This window comes from Sceloporus occidentalis, unplaced genomic scaffold (genome assembly GCF_023333645.1).
Source record: "Sceloporus occidentalis isolate IW3139 unplaced genomic scaffold, rSceOcc1.0.p SCAF_5, whole genome shotgun sequence".
Taxonomy (NCBI): Eukaryota; Metazoa; Chordata; class Lepidosauria; order Squamata; family Phrynosomatidae; genus Sceloporus; species Sceloporus occidentalis.
This window is the reverse complement of record NW_028316985.1, coordinates 80,193,446-80,209,613: the sequence shown is the minus strand read 5'-3', so window position 1 is coordinate 80,209,613 and position 16,168 is coordinate 80,193,446. Positions and strand designations below refer to the sequence as shown.

At 39.3% G+C, this 16,168-nt stretch overlaps 1 protein-coding gene across 3 annotated transcripts in view; it reads right to left on the bottom strand.

Moving 5' to 3' along the window:
- The window catches only part of LOC149312363 (cadherin EGF LAG seven-pass G-type receptor 1-like), a 187,744-nt gene that overhangs the window by 22,954 nt on the left and 148,622 nt on the right, over window positions 1–16,168 (bottom strand). For all 3 annotated transcript variants that reach the window (XM_089524468.1, XM_089524469.1, XM_089524470.1), the window contains exons 19-25: window positions 15,898–16,081; window positions 13,471–13,614; window positions 10,928–11,129; window positions 10,132–10,299; window positions 8,888–9,014; window positions 7,254–7,454; window positions 3,117–3,291 (exon numbers count right to left, since the gene is read on the bottom strand). In XM_089524468.1, coding sequence (XP_089380594.1) covers window positions 3,117–3,291; window positions 7,254–7,454; window positions 8,888–9,014; window positions 10,132–10,299; window positions 10,928–11,129; window positions 13,471–13,614; window positions 15,898–16,081 — 1,201 coding nt within the window. The remainder of the gene's footprint in view (window positions 1–3,116; window positions 3,292–7,253; window positions 7,455–8,887; window positions 9,015–10,131; window positions 10,300–10,927; window positions 11,130–13,470; window positions 13,615–15,897; window positions 16,082–16,168) is intronic.

The following is a 16,168-nucleotide window of genomic DNA, read 5'->3' as shown; positions in this document are numbered from 1 at the left end:
ATCTTGGAACCAAACCCCAGCGTATAACAAGGGTCCACTGTACAGCATTAATATTTTCTGGCAGAGAATTCTAAGAACTTTATTAATTTACAAATCCCAGGAATACATAGGATAGTGCCAAATCAATTAAAGTGGTATCGAAGTGCTATAGTTATATCCCATGGAAACAATTCTACATTTGGATCCCATATAGAATTTTTTTTATCATCAGAGCTGCAATATTTAGAATGCAATGGTAAGCATGTGTAGGTCCCACTCACTTCTGTGGACTCACTTCCAAGTAAACCTTTACATGTTTTCAAGCCTTGCTTATCAGAGACTGAAGAAAACATCTGAGCAATTAAAAATGTGATCCCAATTGGCAACAATTTTAAAAAAATTGTTAAATACAAGTAGAGTGTGTACAAAAAGCATGGCTGGAAGAAGAGGCATTCCTTCTCTCTACCACAAAAAAGATGCCTCTTGAGCCCAAACAGACAGGTCAAAATAATGCTGCTTCGGGTCAGTTTGGAGGTATGCTGTTTAAATGATGCATGCGTCCTAAGAAGCTAGTGGAATAAACGTGCTAGAGGCATAAATATTTTATCATTTATAAGGAAGTAGATAAATTGTGGTGTACAGTTGGCCCTCCACATTTGCAGCTTTGAGTTATACAGAATTGGTTATTCAAGGATTTGATTAATATGTTCTCTCTAGGAATCCCTATGTCTTCCAGTGTGACTCTGTTGTCAACTTCTGCCAAAAATCATGCTGGAGGACTTAGTGATGCCTAAGAGGTGTTCTCTCAGGTGTGTGTGTATGCGGTTTTTCTGCTTTTGCAGGGGTATTGCGCCCCAGTGAATGAGAGAAATCCACTGTATATCCATCAGTGTGTTCTGGTGGGAATTAGGAGTATGTGTTTATTTTTGTTCAGTAGTCTAGCTTGTTTTGTTAGTATTTATCATTGTTGTTTGTGTTTTAGGTATGCTCATAGAAATGTGTTTCTAATTGTGTTAATGTTTAATAAAAAAGAAGAAATGTGCCGGGAAGGAGAAACTGGTGAATTAAGGTAAAAGAAGGAAAGGTAGGACAAGGCCAAACTGCAGAAGACAAGGCTTGGAGGGAGGAGAGTGCCTACCTATCAAGAGATTTAATCTGAGTCACATCTTCTCTTGCCAGTTTGGCTTGGTCCCCTTTAACTATGCTACATAGCCAGTTTAAATGCCCAAAAAGTCAAATGGGCTTTAACATCATCATTCATGCTAAGCCAGCCAAGCCAAACTAGGGATCAATCTACACAACAATGCTGGGATCTTCTGAAAGCCATTCTGATGGCAGAAATCGATTAACAGCTGGAGTTGGCAATCACAAGTTGCTTGACCTTTTACTAGACCCTTCAGAAGTAATGCCCCCCATTTACTCAGAACTAGAAATTTATTTTATGTACTTAATTTATATCCCATCTTTTCCCCAGTATGGCATCCAAGGCAGTACACAAACTTCGAAAATCACAATACAACTAAAATACTCATAGCACAAACGTTAAGACACAATTAAATGGGGCTTCTATTTTAAAAACGCAAGTTTAAAATGCATTAAAAGCTTTAAAAACACAAATAAACTATAATAAAATAGAAACACAACATTCCTCATTAAAAGGTCCATTTGCCAGAACATATTAAAAACCAAATGCCTCCTTAAATGAAAAATTCTTTACCTGCTAGCAGAAAGATAGCAGGAAACATACTAGAAATATTGTAGGCATCACATTTCTTGTTGAACACAAGCATAGTTTTAGTGTACTCATGTCCTGCCTGTGGGCTTCCCATAGATAACTGGCTAGCCCTGTGGAAACCAAACACTGGACTCGATAGGCCTGATCCAGCATGGCTCTTCTTAGACTCAGGTACTCCTGTTGTACCTGTTTCCAACAACTTTGTTGAACTTACTTCCTTTCATGTAGATTCAGAATATCACAGGCAATTTCCAGGGTCTGCTACCTCCTTCTTTTTTCCTGTAGCTAATAAGAAGTTCTGTGCCTGTTCATCAGTGCTACTAGGCAAGTGCTATCAGCAGTTCTGTGTCTCTGATTTCTAATTATCACCAGTCTCTAAGAGGGCATATTCTGCATCAGGTCCTATATTTTATAAACCTTGGGGCTTTGAACTTTAAATCAGATTCTGAACCAACTGTTTTCAGTCAGAGGAAGTTATCTTATTGCCACATGACAATTAGGATATACAATACATTTGGACAGTGGAATAACAATGGAAGACTGAAAGCTTCCTTGTTTCCCCCTAATAGCAAGTTTTTGATTTAGTTGGTTATGCGGGCAATAACCACTTGGTTTAACTTGGAAATTTCATGAGATTTCTTTCTTTTATTTGTAATTTAGTTTGAAAATATGTGTTTTTGAAAAGTCATGGCTAGTTTTAAAAACCAGAATAAATATACTACAGTGTTACAGCAACATATTCATCCGTCTAGCTGTCTACCAAGACAGACAGATCTAGATATCTAGATTTATCTATCTATACATTAACTCTTTGAAATCTCACATTTTATGTGTGCCTCTCATAATTGTTTCTCCATCTCTTAGTGAAATCTTTTCTGGCAGTCTATGCTCAGAATATAAAAAGCAATAGAAGCAAGAAAGTAATTATAAGCAAGTGACTGAAGTTATTCCTCAGGCATGTGCACAGTTCTTGTTTCAACTTGAATTTAGTTATGTTTAAGTCTTTTTATCCACACAGACATTGCTTTAATCAGGGCTGCCTTCCTTGTGTTTTCTAGTATGTGTTGAATTGATACTAACATCTAAATATACCACTGATTTGTATAATCCTGAAGATATAGCTGTTTTAGAACTAATACTGGTAAGCAGGAAGGAGAAGGCATTTCTGCTTACTCTACATGGTTACATTTATTTAATGGTCTATTTCTCTCTACAGGAAAATGAATGTCTACCAAGCATCTCAAGCAGAGAACTTTCACCACTCGCCCTGCTTTACAATTCCAAGATTGTTTGAAGGGAAGCCATGATAGTTGTAGCAGTACTGATAAAACTGTTAGTGGAAATAGCTTGCAGATGTTTAGCTCTCTCCCCTCCTTCCCCACTGTTAGCTATTTGTCCTTACCTGTTATAATGGCAGGGATCCCCCAGCCCATAACATAGTAGAACCTCATGTGTCCAAAATTTATGTTTCTCACTTCAGTCAGCATGCGGTAGATATGAAGCTGTTCTACAAACATCCAAGCAAATGTGCTCATGTAGAAGTAGTGCAGAAGAATGGCTATCACAGTGCAGACAAACTAGAAAAAAATAAGAGTCCAATATGATTAGTTCTACCTCCACCAAGGCAAAAAAAATTACAGCAGAAGACCTAGATGTTGTTAAAGATGCAAGCAAACATTAATAAGAGACATGATCCTCATTATTAAGGACCATAATCTAAAGAACTATTTTAGGCACTTCTGAGATCTTGCATTTTTTCACCTTTTGACACCAGGATGCCATGCTATGTTATATAAGAACTTAACAAAACCAGCACTGAATCAGGCCAAAACCCTATCTAGCCCAGTCTAGTATGCTGTTTCCAAAACCAGGTATGTCTTCAAAGTTCAAAAACAGACATGAGGTTAAAGGTCTTCTCCTACTCTTGTTCTCCAAAAAATGGTATTCATAAGTATAATGCCTCTGATCTTTGTAGAAGCATATACTGTCATGATTGCTTCAGAGGGCTCCTTAAATGCAAAGTTTTTTCTAAGGGTACAAATCTAATGCAGTCTGCTAGCAATTTGTCAGCCAACCAAGAACTAAAACAATAGGGAGATTATCAGATGGTGAAAAAGAACAGGAGGGAAGCAGAATGCTCCCGTCCTTATCATGTGGTTGCAGGAAGATTATCAGATGACATCCCACGAATCCTGTCCTTCTCCCATCAGTGAAGGGGAATGGCCCTTTAACTTTTAATTGATGGCAGTTTCCTATCAATACAAAATTATGAGATCATTCCACTTCAATGACAGGAGAAGGATGGGATGAGCGTGATGTTGCAGGATGTCAATGAATAATCTTCTTGCAATCGAACAATAAGGATGGGAGCATTCTGCTTCTTTCCTGTCCTTTTTCACCATCTGATACTCTCCTAGGATATCAGAAACATTCATGTACACTATTTTTGACTGGCTGCAACTTAGTGTTTCATCTGAACTTAGCTAAACTATGGGTAGTTTTAACTGATTTGCTGAAACAAGCCAATTCCTAATCTAGATTGGTAGTTGACTTGATACTATAGACCACACTTAAAATGAGCTATATTTTAGATTTCAGAAGCAACACTAAACTGTAGTTAATGGGAAATGAAAGTGAAACCTTGCAATATTGACTAAGCTAGCATGGTGTAGTGGTTTGAGCATTTGACTATGGCACAGTACAGACCGCCAAAAAACGGCAGCCTGCCAGTGCATGTTTTTCTCCCAGAGGGAAGCCGCAGTCACCAAACCACGCGGCTTCCCTCTGGCAGAAAAAGAACCCATGAAAAGCAGGTTCTTTTAAAGCCAGTGGCACACTTGTTATGTAAGTGCCATGTGGCAACATGTGGATGCCGCGCGGCGCTTACGTAACAATGGTGGCACCCATGTATATAGGGCACCGCCATTATTACACTGCCACCACGTACTAGGGTTATGGGGCATGCAGTCATTCCGCGCCCGTGCAACCCTAGTATGTGGCCAGGCCGGCGCAAAGCACTGGTCTAGACCACGCCTATGACTCTGGGGACCAGGGTTCAAATCCCCACTCTTTCCATGGAAACTCACTGGGTGACCTTGGACAAGTCACATTATCTCAGCCTCAGAGGAAGGCTATGACCCCTCTGAACACCCCCTCTGAACAAAACACGAGAAGCAAGCTGTGTGATAGGTTTCCTTTAGGATTGTCATTAAGTCAAAAACAACTTAAAGGCAAACAACAACAACGATGAAGCAGGGGGATTAGTCTGGCCCTCAGCTTGTCTAGGTTTGTTCCTGTACTGAAACACATAATTTATATGTCAGAATACAGGCACAATGTATTACACTGAAGTACTAAGAAATGTTGAATAGATTCCAAATTAACCTCCTCATCTGACCAACATGTACACAAAAGAGTCAAGGAGAAGCCAAACTTTCACTGGCAACTGTTCAGTATACCATCATACTTTGATAGCTACGATTTTAGATGCTGTAGTCTGTTATTTAGGACACCTCCGCTCTCCTACTTTTACTAGTTGAATTTAACACTAAGGGATGTTTTCGGTTTCTAAAATATTTTTTGTAAAGGTCACAATAGTGAAAATTGCTTTTTTCCAGGTATACAACAAAGAAAATATATACTTTTTGGCTATCAGTCATTCATGGATGGCTGAAACCTCTCCTTACCCTGTGCCTGGTCCTTTATGGAGTGGTATAAAAGCTAAATGGAATGTCAAGCAACTCTATTTCATTTGTGCTCCCACATTCTTTGACTTTTCATGCTCATCAGTGTGTGACTCATTGGACAATTCTTATTCCACAAGGAAGGATTAACAACTGCTTGAAACACACACAGCAGGCTTCTCTTCACAGTCACCCCTCGGTTTTAAGGAGTGGTCCTTTAGTGTCAAATATACAGCTTGCTAAAGAAAAAAAAGCTATGGCAAATAGTTTATGGTATAGAACTAAAAATATGTTTGTTAATCAATAAAACTGGGGATAATTTTTCTTTTTTTTAAAAAAGGCTGCATTGTTGCTGTCATAAAGGAAACATGCTGCTGAAAATCCTAGCAAAGGTGAAAATAAATTTTATAAACAAAATATCTTCTTAAGAAAGCTGTTGAAAATTAAGCACTAGTATATATTTTCAAAGAAAAAACAACTGGAAACATAGTACATCACCTACAGAACTCCAAAGCTAATTTGTAAACTCTAAGCACACATTAATTTTCACATTTTAACAACAAATCCTTGAATTGTTATATTTCCTCTCAGATGCAAAGCCACTATGGGAAAAGTGCAGGCTAAAAGCCTTCCCACTGATGTGCTAGGTTACCAATGCCACACATGTACTCTAAAGGGATATATAGCCCAATAATATATAATATAGGCTGAGATTCCATATTGGGAGATGTAGCTACAGTGACACTACCTTTTATATTACTTTATGAACTGTTTAAAAGGTATCTTTAAGCTTTAAAAGGCATCTTAAATGACCTTTTCAGCTACTCAGCTCCCCCAACATGGCCATCTGCAACTTGCCAGAGAGTGCAGTGTGTGAGCCAGGATATGTCCAGCCCTATCCCCGCAGCTGGGTGTGCTACTACAGCACTGGTATCATCCTGTCACAACATCATAGCTCACCTTCCCACTCTCTGGAACATGGAAATGGCCATGTTAGGGGAGTGGGCTAAGCAGCTTACACAGTAGCTTTTGGGAAGACTTTTGGTTGTTGTGTAGGCAATGACCCATAAAAGTGAATTGTAGTCTTGTGGTCCTGTGCAAGGAGAAAGGCAGGATATAAATAAAATAAATAAACAACTTATGACATTGTAATTAGTGAACAGTATGCCATACACATATGGATACCCTAAGAGATAATTTCTAGGCCTAACACTAACAATTGGAATAGTGGGGGCAAGTGTGTGAGCCCATGGACCTACTGGAGTTGATGCAATGGTCTCTATCAGTGTCTCTCTCTCTCTCTCTCTCTCGCTGAGATTTGAGGTCCTAGTGAACAGAGAAGCACTGGGCTAGGTAGCTGCAACAGCCACCAACCTAACCACCCCTGCCAAATTTTGTATGGGCCCTGTCCCCAATGTTATAACATCACATCAGGGGCCAGACACAGGGGAGGGGAATGTGGAGGCTGTTTCAGACAACTGACTCAGGGCTTCCCCCTTCAGCACTAGGCCATTAAAAGAGGTAAGAAACTGGACTACACCATCACTATATCTCAAATGTGCAAAGCCAACATAACCTTTGTTTTTCCTTTTAGGTGTCCAGGAATGAGAGTTCAGCCAATGGTGGGCAACTACAGTGTTTTGTCCTCACTGTTTGTTTTTCCTGGTGTCCCCAGCTCCACAACCTGATAAGCTTTACCACTGTGGGATGCGTAAAGCTGATCAGCCAGCTATGGTTCCATTTCATCCATTTCATGCTGAGTGAGAACAAGACCAAATGAGGATTTGGTAGGCACGCAGGAAGGGGCATGGTGTTGATGATTAGGTTAAAGTGAGGGGAAAAAAGTATTAACTTACTGGATTTTCTGTCTGGTTGATTCCTATCAAGAAGACTAACTCTGAGAAAAACAAGGCAGCCACTAGGTTTTTGTGGATGCTGTGCAGGTTGGAACGTAATGTTCGGATCAAGACAAGAAGTATAAATGTAAGCAACAAAGCTGCCAGCGAGATGGACACAGTTGTGTAAGTGATAATCTTCAGAGGAAGTGCTTCACCATTCTGTGGAATACAAGTATAATTTTTTTTTGTTAAATTGCCTTCTCAAATACACTTTTTTAAAAAAATGCAAAATTTGTTTCTTACTCACTGATTTATCAGAGAAGAAAAAAGCAAGGGGGGAAAACCCACATACATTTGTGCAGTGTGAAGAATTAAGAATGGTAATGATTCACTCTCCAGAGTATGATAAAAATGCCTCAGAAATAAGCCTTTAAAAGGTATCAAGTACAACTCATTTGGCGGATTAAATCATAATAGTAATAATTAAAAGAAAGCCACAATTAAATGGATTTCAAGCCACTTAACTTGCTTTTACTTCTTAAACACTTATAACTTTGTGAAGTGTATCCATACAAACAGGAGCCTATCCTAGGCCAAGAGAAAAATCCTCATGATTAGTAAATTCAAATTATCCATTTGTGAGTGATTTTCTGAGGGGATTCTTATACAGCCTTTTACAAATATAATCCCATTTACTGAACATGACACTACTTATACAAACAATCCACAGACTCTAATAAAAGTCACCTCACTCATCTACAATGTAACCTAGCCTACAGTCAGAATTTCTTCAGAAATCTTGTGCCTGACACCAAATAGGTATGGAGAAGAAAATTTACACATAAACGTTTTTAGCTCTCAGCTACTGCAAAGGGATAGAGATGGAACTGAGCTGGCAATTAGGTGTATACTTAGAGATTTCCCTCTTCTGAAATCTTGGTTTCATGTCCTGAATTTATATGTAAAGCTGCTCATGTGGCCATTTTGTCTAAATTGCAGCACTTTGTGTCGTATTAGAATTATCTAGTTAACTCTCAGTTTTCACTGAATTCACTTTGAGTCCCTGGACAGATCGCTGATTCTCAACCTCTTTTTCCATCTGCAAAGTGGGAATCATAAAAGCTTGCTGTATCAGCGATTGGTGAGGCAAACGAGAAAGAAGTGCAGAGCAATTTGCACCTAACATTGCCATGTAGATGATAAAGGCAAGAAATTCTGGTTACTGATTTTGTATTGGCAAGACATCCTGTGTGAGTCTAGCTAGCCTGCCACCTTGTATCTTATACAAAATCTTTCAGGGAAAAAAGAAACTATTCACAAGAATATTAATTTCCTGCCTGGTTGGGTTGACATATGGGGATAAACCCAATTGTGGCTAGTTGCTCCTCCATGCAATCCCAAGAATTCATTTCCTAGGCATCTCTATCATAAGGTTATAATGAGACGAACAAGCAAAAATCGAACCTCATAAGGGAAGTAGGTAGAGGTGCCAAAGAACACTTATCCTGATAAAGTGTTTAAGGAAAGGCAAAACATATGGGCGGGGGGGGGGGGGGGGGAGACACCCAAACCCATTGCCTATTGGCTCCAATCAAACCCTCTTTATGAAGGCAAACTACTGAAGGCAAACATTTTTTCAAGAAGCCACTTACTTCACGTTTTGAAATATCCATTAGGACAGCAAAACTGGTCAGGTGGTTGCACTGGCAAATGACATGTTTCTGGCTTCTAGAAAACAGTTCACATCCCTTTGAAGACCAACCACCTGTTTCTCCAATTCTAGAAAATGGGAGAGAAAGAAAACAAATAAAATTCAATGTCACTGGTTGTTTTCCAGCTGACAGACTGAATTGTCCATACTTCAAGAAAAACAATTACGTACTGCAGGGATAGGAATCATGAACTCTTCCATAGGTTGCTGGATTGCAAGTTGCAGCATTCCTTACCACTGGCCATGCTGCTAGCACTTGGTAATCCAAAAGCATCTGGAGGGCTACATGATTCCCATCTCTGATGTACCTGGGCTAAATATGAGTCCATAGCTTGCTAAATGAATGACAAAGTAGGTTTGTGGAGAGACTTGTCTGGTAACAAACTTGAAGATAAAACAACAGGAGGGATGGCAGCTAGGGCAATGATCCACTATCTCTTATTCCATTCTCAAAGTGGCCTTCTCAGAAAAACACTAAAGTCTTCCATGTTGATTGCAATGACATCAGAAGTGAAAATGAAACCTAACCCGTAAGTATGTATGTGTATCATATGTATGGCTACCAAACACCATGAAAAAAAATTACATGGGCAGAAGAATTAAAGTTTTCTCTTAATAACATAGATGCATACAATGAAGCCCCAGGAAAATGATCACGTGTGGGATTTAACTCATGTGAACCCAAGCAAGTGCTACATAATTCATGTATATTAATAACAATTTTTTCTACTATAGCCTGGCTTTTTTGCTGCCAACTTTTGTAGATTTTGAGCAAATACGTAGTTCATATATGGCTGTGATGGTGAACCTTTTACAGACTGAGTGCCCAAACTGCAACCCAGACACCACTTATTTATTGCAAAGTGCCACGTCCCTCTCGCTTTCTAGTAAGAAACTCTGGCAAACTCTGTGCTAGGGCGACAGCATGTGTGCCCACAGAGAGGGTTCTGAGTGCCACCTCTGGCACGCGTGCCATAGGTTCGCCATCACTGATATATGGGATATCACAAACCATCTCTGTCTTTCAGTACTAGGACCATGTCTTTGTCTGAAAGCTGATAATCTCTTCTTATTTAGGTAGTGAACCAATTATTTCCTTTTTACTAAACCATCTGAATGAATATCAACAGAATGCCCACATACAATAAAATCTCTTTTAAAAACAGTGCAGACTGGGGAACATACGTAATTGAGTGGTTCCAGAATACACAAACTGGCTTTGTTCTCTCTTCAGTTTCCAGCATGACGTGTTCCAGTGTGATTGGGCTCTCCAGAATATCTGGTAAAGACTCTCCATCTCTATAAACTATTGTGCTGATTATTGGGGTGTTAATGATGGGTCGACTGGGTAACCTGGCAGAACAAAACAAAATTACTAATATAGATGTACAGTTATATAATAATGTGACTAGCTTCAGATGAGCATCTTCCATTGGATTGAATCAACGATCTGCCATGTATCCAGGATCTGTGAGCAAGAGGGCTTTCACTTGCAGAAAATCCCTCTACCTGATTTGAAAGAACCCCTTTCTTCCCACTGTGCAGACCACATCATTCAGCAGCCATCCTGATCTCTGTATAGCGTTTTCAAAGGTGCTGGATAGGCTGATGTGGAGGATGGACAACCCACTTCTACAAACCCAGTTGAACACACATAAATCTGGATCCCATTCCATTTTGTTTAGTTGGCACACAGTGATAGGTGAAGTACTAAAATGAATTCTAAAGTGGCAGTTCAAATGTGTACCTTCATCACTTCATGGCTGCAGCAATCAAATAACAGATTGTGTAACTGAACCATTACAAACAGGGGAAAAAACATGGACAGAACATCAGACCATGCCTTTCATCTAAGTAACTGTACACATTTTGTTGCAAGCCAACAAATAATGAGCAATCTCATGATATCCAGGTATGTGTGAACTGACGCTAAGAAACCTAACAGTTCCTAAAATACTGATGTCACTTTATTAAATTTTACCTTAAACTCCTTCGATCAGGATCATAGTTCTCAGGCAGAAATTCCCCTAGTGTTCTGTATATGATTACAATGGCAACAGCATGCTGGTTCGACTCTTCTGGGTGCCGACGCTTTCTTTTGGCAAGTATATTTTTGCTTTTGAAAATCTCATCTCCCATCTTGGCAGGCAACCTATGGTTTGAAGGTCTCATCGTAGGAACTGCTGAAGATGAAGCCAACGAATGCCATTCCGTTATTCAGTGACTTTTAAGACATTCTGTTATTCAGTGACTTTTAAGACATACATTATGAGACTATAAAATTCAAGTAAATGTAAAAGGACTCATATAAACTTTGGCCACTGTGCTCTTTGGCAGACAAGACTTGCAAAACTACAAATCCTGTGATGGAGCTATATCACTTGGAGTGGTGTCAAACTGCATTATTTCTACATTTTCCACCTCAAACAGCCATCAAAGGCATCTTCAAACAAAAGGAACTTCAAAAGGAAACTGAGACTGCATCCACACTGCAGAATTTAGGGCAGTTTGAAACCCACTTTAATAATGCCATGGCTCCATATTGTGGAATCCTGGGACTTGTATTTTGAATTGTGTGTTTGTGTTTTAACATGCTGTATCCCATCTCAAGCCTCGAGGAGAGGCAGGAAAGAAATACAAATGTAATATATCTTTGTTGTTGTTGTTGTCGTCGTCATCAGCTATTTAGTTAAGTATAATCTCCTGGGCCTGACCGTCCTGCAACCTGACAGAAATGTCATTCACCTGTGCTCTGTCTGCTGGCAGAATAGATCTCCTCCTCCCCATGTAACTGATGCTTGGAAAGGTAGTTGGGGGTGGGGGAAATAACTGTGACTAAGCAGTAACACAGAACAGTTATGGGTGCTAAATCAAAGTAACTGTTTCATATTTATGATTCTTAGGTGAATTTTGTTTTTTAAACCTGTGGATGGAAGAACATCCATTTTCTGTCTAATACTCATCTTGCACATAGACAATAATGTATTTATTACTGCAGTCCACAGGTCATTCCCTAGAGTGTGGAATGATCCACTGGAAGAGACTGGACAGTTGAATACACTGTCCGAATTTAAAACCACATAGAAGACCAATCTCTTCTAGCAGGCTTATCCAGATAATTTTTAAATTGTGAATTTAGATGATGAATTTTAAATGTTTATTGTTTTAAAATGTTTATGTCTTATTGGTCCTTTTAAACTGTTGCATGTTTTAATTAATGTGTTTTAATTGATGTTGCACATTGTTGATTCATTGTTGTTCCCCACCTTGATCCAAGTGGTGAGGCAGGTAAGAAATATTCTTATTCTTATTACTGCATAAGTCCTACACCAGCTTTTCATGGGCCCTTTGACAAGTAGCAAAATGTATGTTATTATGACATATGGCTGCATGTATATGCATATGGCCTTTTGTCTCTGTGTCATCTTTTACATAGACATAAGTTACACCTCCACCACAATGCCCATTAATAGAAACCACCTAGTATGGAGAAGTTGTGGGTGGACTTTCATAGCTCCAAGTGCAACTGCCATTTTGCTTTATATGAACTGCAGCCATCTATTTACATAGGAAATAAAGAGATGTACTTAAATACACTACTGGTTATTCCTCATCTCTGTGTCCCCAGCCACTAACTATCTCACATGCACCTACATGCACAGTTTATTGATCATACAGGGGTAAGCAACCTTTGTGAGCCGGGGGCCAGGTTGCTGTCCCTCAGACAACTGGGGGGCCGAAGCCAAAAAATAAATAATTAAATAATTTTAAATAAATAAATAAATAAATAAATAAATAAACCGGGACAAATGTAGGACAACATTTTCAAATGGAGGACACTTTTTTTAAAATGGGGACATGCAAAAAAATTTGCTGATTTTTTTAAAAAATGTTAATATAAATGCATGTTTCTGAGGCTTCTATAGACAATTTCCCCCCTTGCCCCCCCTTGCCCACCTCCTCCTGATAGGCCAAAGGCCCCACACTCTCATGCGAAAGGCCAAAGGCTCCGGCGGCAATCGGCGGCAGGACCGGGCTGGGGCCGGTCCCAAGGCCTTGCTGGGCCGCATCCGGCCCGTGGGCCATAGGTTGCCTACCCCTGTACTAGAGCATGAAACCATATTTTGAGACATATTTTGGAAATTTTGTTGTTGTGTGCCTTCAAGTCATTTCTGACTTATGGCGGCCCTTAGGTGAACTGGTCATGGGGCTTTCCTGGCAAGAATTATTTCAGAGGCTTTTGCTTTTCTCTGAAGCTGAGAGAGTGTGCCCTGTCCAGCCAACCAGTGGATTTTCATGGCCAAGCCGGGATTTGAACCCTGGTCTCCAGAGTGATAGCCCAATGCTCAAACCCCTACACCACACTGGTTGTATTAAACTATATAGAGATAATCATGGACTAAAGTGTTGCCTCTTCTAAGGCTTACCTAATAACCCCTGGACAGCATAGATTATCTCCTTCACAGTTTATTAGAAGTTTCATTTTATGAGAAGTTCCCAAAACCATCTGGAGTAGCACTCTACCTTTTCTGTTGGAAGATTTGAACAAAGTATCAGGAAACAAAACAGACGACTCCAAATCTCTAGGATAATCTTCTTTAATCGTGTCAAATCGTGGTACTTTAGCTCCCGTAAAATTGGACTTTTCAAAGATGTCAACAGCAATAACTAAGAAGAATAAAAAGTGTTTGCTGTAATACATATGTGTATATTATAGGCTTACTTGTGCACATAAAGTTCAAACCCCAAGTGATGCTATAGTACATTCAAGATTTTAACAGACAAGTAAAAGTACAAGGGTATTATAAAGAAACGTGAATCTAAGGCTGTAAAGCATTCAGTTAATTTTAAGAAGGTATGTCTCAGCACTAAAAATAAATAAATATACAATCACTTGCCTACCTGGATGACTCCTTCTAGCAATACAATTTCTATATTTATGGTTTACGATGAGAATACAGAATTGGGGAAAAATTACCAAACTATTTACTGTTGGCCCTCTGTATCCACAGATTTTTTATCCATGGATTCAACTACCCACAGCTTGAAAATATTCCAAACAGCAAACCTTGATTTGGCCATTTCATATAAGGGACACAATCTTACTATCCATTGTATTTAATGGGACCTAAACATCTACAGATTTTGCCATCAACCGGGGGGGGGGGGGGTGTTCAGAAACCAAACCCCAGCAGTTACCAAGGGCTGACTGTATTTTTTTTTCTGAGGAGTTAGGACACCTCAGAAGCAGTTCTGAAAAATATTCGAGTAAGATACCTGCCTGAATTCTTTGATTTGGTCAAAAACTGTGAGTAGCTAGAAGAGTGTCTCGCCTAATTTATTACTTGTATTTTAACACACAAGGTTGACTTAAAACATTAAGGTGTTTGAGGCTGTAAACCTACTCTGCTGTTCAAAATCTGGTGGAGTTTTAAAGGTGGTCATAAAAAACTAGTTAGTTACCTGTAGTTAATCCCTTTCCCCAATAACTGAAGTCACTGACAATTTTCTGACACTTCAAGGAGTCAAAATTCTACTCTCTGAGGGAATCCTCCAGATCACATACCAATTGTACCTTTGGCAGCTCTCCTTTACTCTTTCACATGGTTCTGTCAAGTCCTTCAACAGGCACTATATTTGTTGCCACTGAACATTTGCAAAGCAGTTCTTCACCTCCAAAGTTAGAGAAGGGCAAGTCTACTTTTAAAGTAGTATTGAAGTCTTTTTTCACCTCCTATGTCTGCCCTTCCTGTCTCACAGTCTACAGCTGCTGAACTGGGGACACTGTGGAGGATGGGCAGGGGGAGCATAAGAGCTCTGGGATGCCAGCCAGCTCTTTAGTTTGAGTGGGTGCTGATTTTCAAGTCTACATCATGAGTAAGAGATACTGTCTATCTCTGAGAACCCAGCATTATGCTTAGACTTCTCCAAACAGACATGTTTATTCTGGTACTTAAGTGTAAAACAGTAGTGGCTAAAGTTTGCCCCTTGACTAGTCCTGGTGCAGCTTAGACTCTACTTTACTGAAGTTGAAAGCAAGCAACAGTGCAGTGAACCAAGATAACAGGACAAAATGTTGGCCTAAATGTGCCCATAGTAAGGCTTTCCTTAAGGGCATACCACATACTGCTGCAATCCATGGTGCTTATGATACCCATGTCGTAGATTGGTTATTTGTTTGCCTTCCAGATCAGAAGTTCCTCTTTCTTATTTTATTCATGCATGGATAGAATTAAAATCACCCAAAGAAAACCCATTTAGGGGAGACAAGACAGACACAGACTTTCCTGTTTTGCTCTGATTCATGCCAGATTTGTGAACCCATGTGACTCCAATTCTAACTTTCCAATGAGCCTCGGCAGTGACAAGGCATGATTGTGGCTGTAGTTCAGGAGAGCAACAAGTTCCACATTCCTGATTTTATACACAGAATGTTTGGTCAAAGACCAATATCTGATATTTTGAGACATTGGACTTTTAATCATCCTATCAAAGAAATTTTAGTCAATTAACCATGAGTTTTCATATGTTGCTCTCCTGATTCAATCTGCAAATAATTCAATACAGTAGTTCTGAAAGAAGACACACACACCTAGTTTTTAGATAATTGCACATGTGTGTCATAGGTAGCTTAGCAAAGTGATCCCCTCATACAGGAAAAGAAAGAGGGAGAGGAATTTTTTAAAGATGGTATTTGACATCTCCAGTTTTTAAAATACATGTATGTAATGTAATAACAATACTAGTATCTATTATACAATTAACTGTGACAGAGCTTGCCTCAAAGGTGCTACAAGATAGATTCCTTTGCATACAATTATCTGTGTACGCTCTTTAAGATGATAAAAACTTTAAAACTTGATTAGTCTAACCAAATATTTGACTAAAGGCTATAGCTATTAACAAATCACACCTGACAGAAGAAAGATAGTTGTCAAGGCAGCAACTTACTCATGTTTGTGGCAACAATAATGAAAGGTTTCATGTAGGTCTTTTGCATGTTCTTTGCCACATTGATGAAATAGTCCTCATAATGTTTCAGCAGATGCGCTGTGCCCCCTTCTGTCCTCTGAATGTGCTCCCAATGCTCTTTGGTGCTAGGCTCCAGTAGAGCACTACCTGCTCTTATGATATTCTAGGAAAGAGAGGAAAAATATGCTATGTACAAATCAGCAAAACTGTAGTACTCTCTGTTAAAAATAGGCTGCAAAAAGTGTATTCC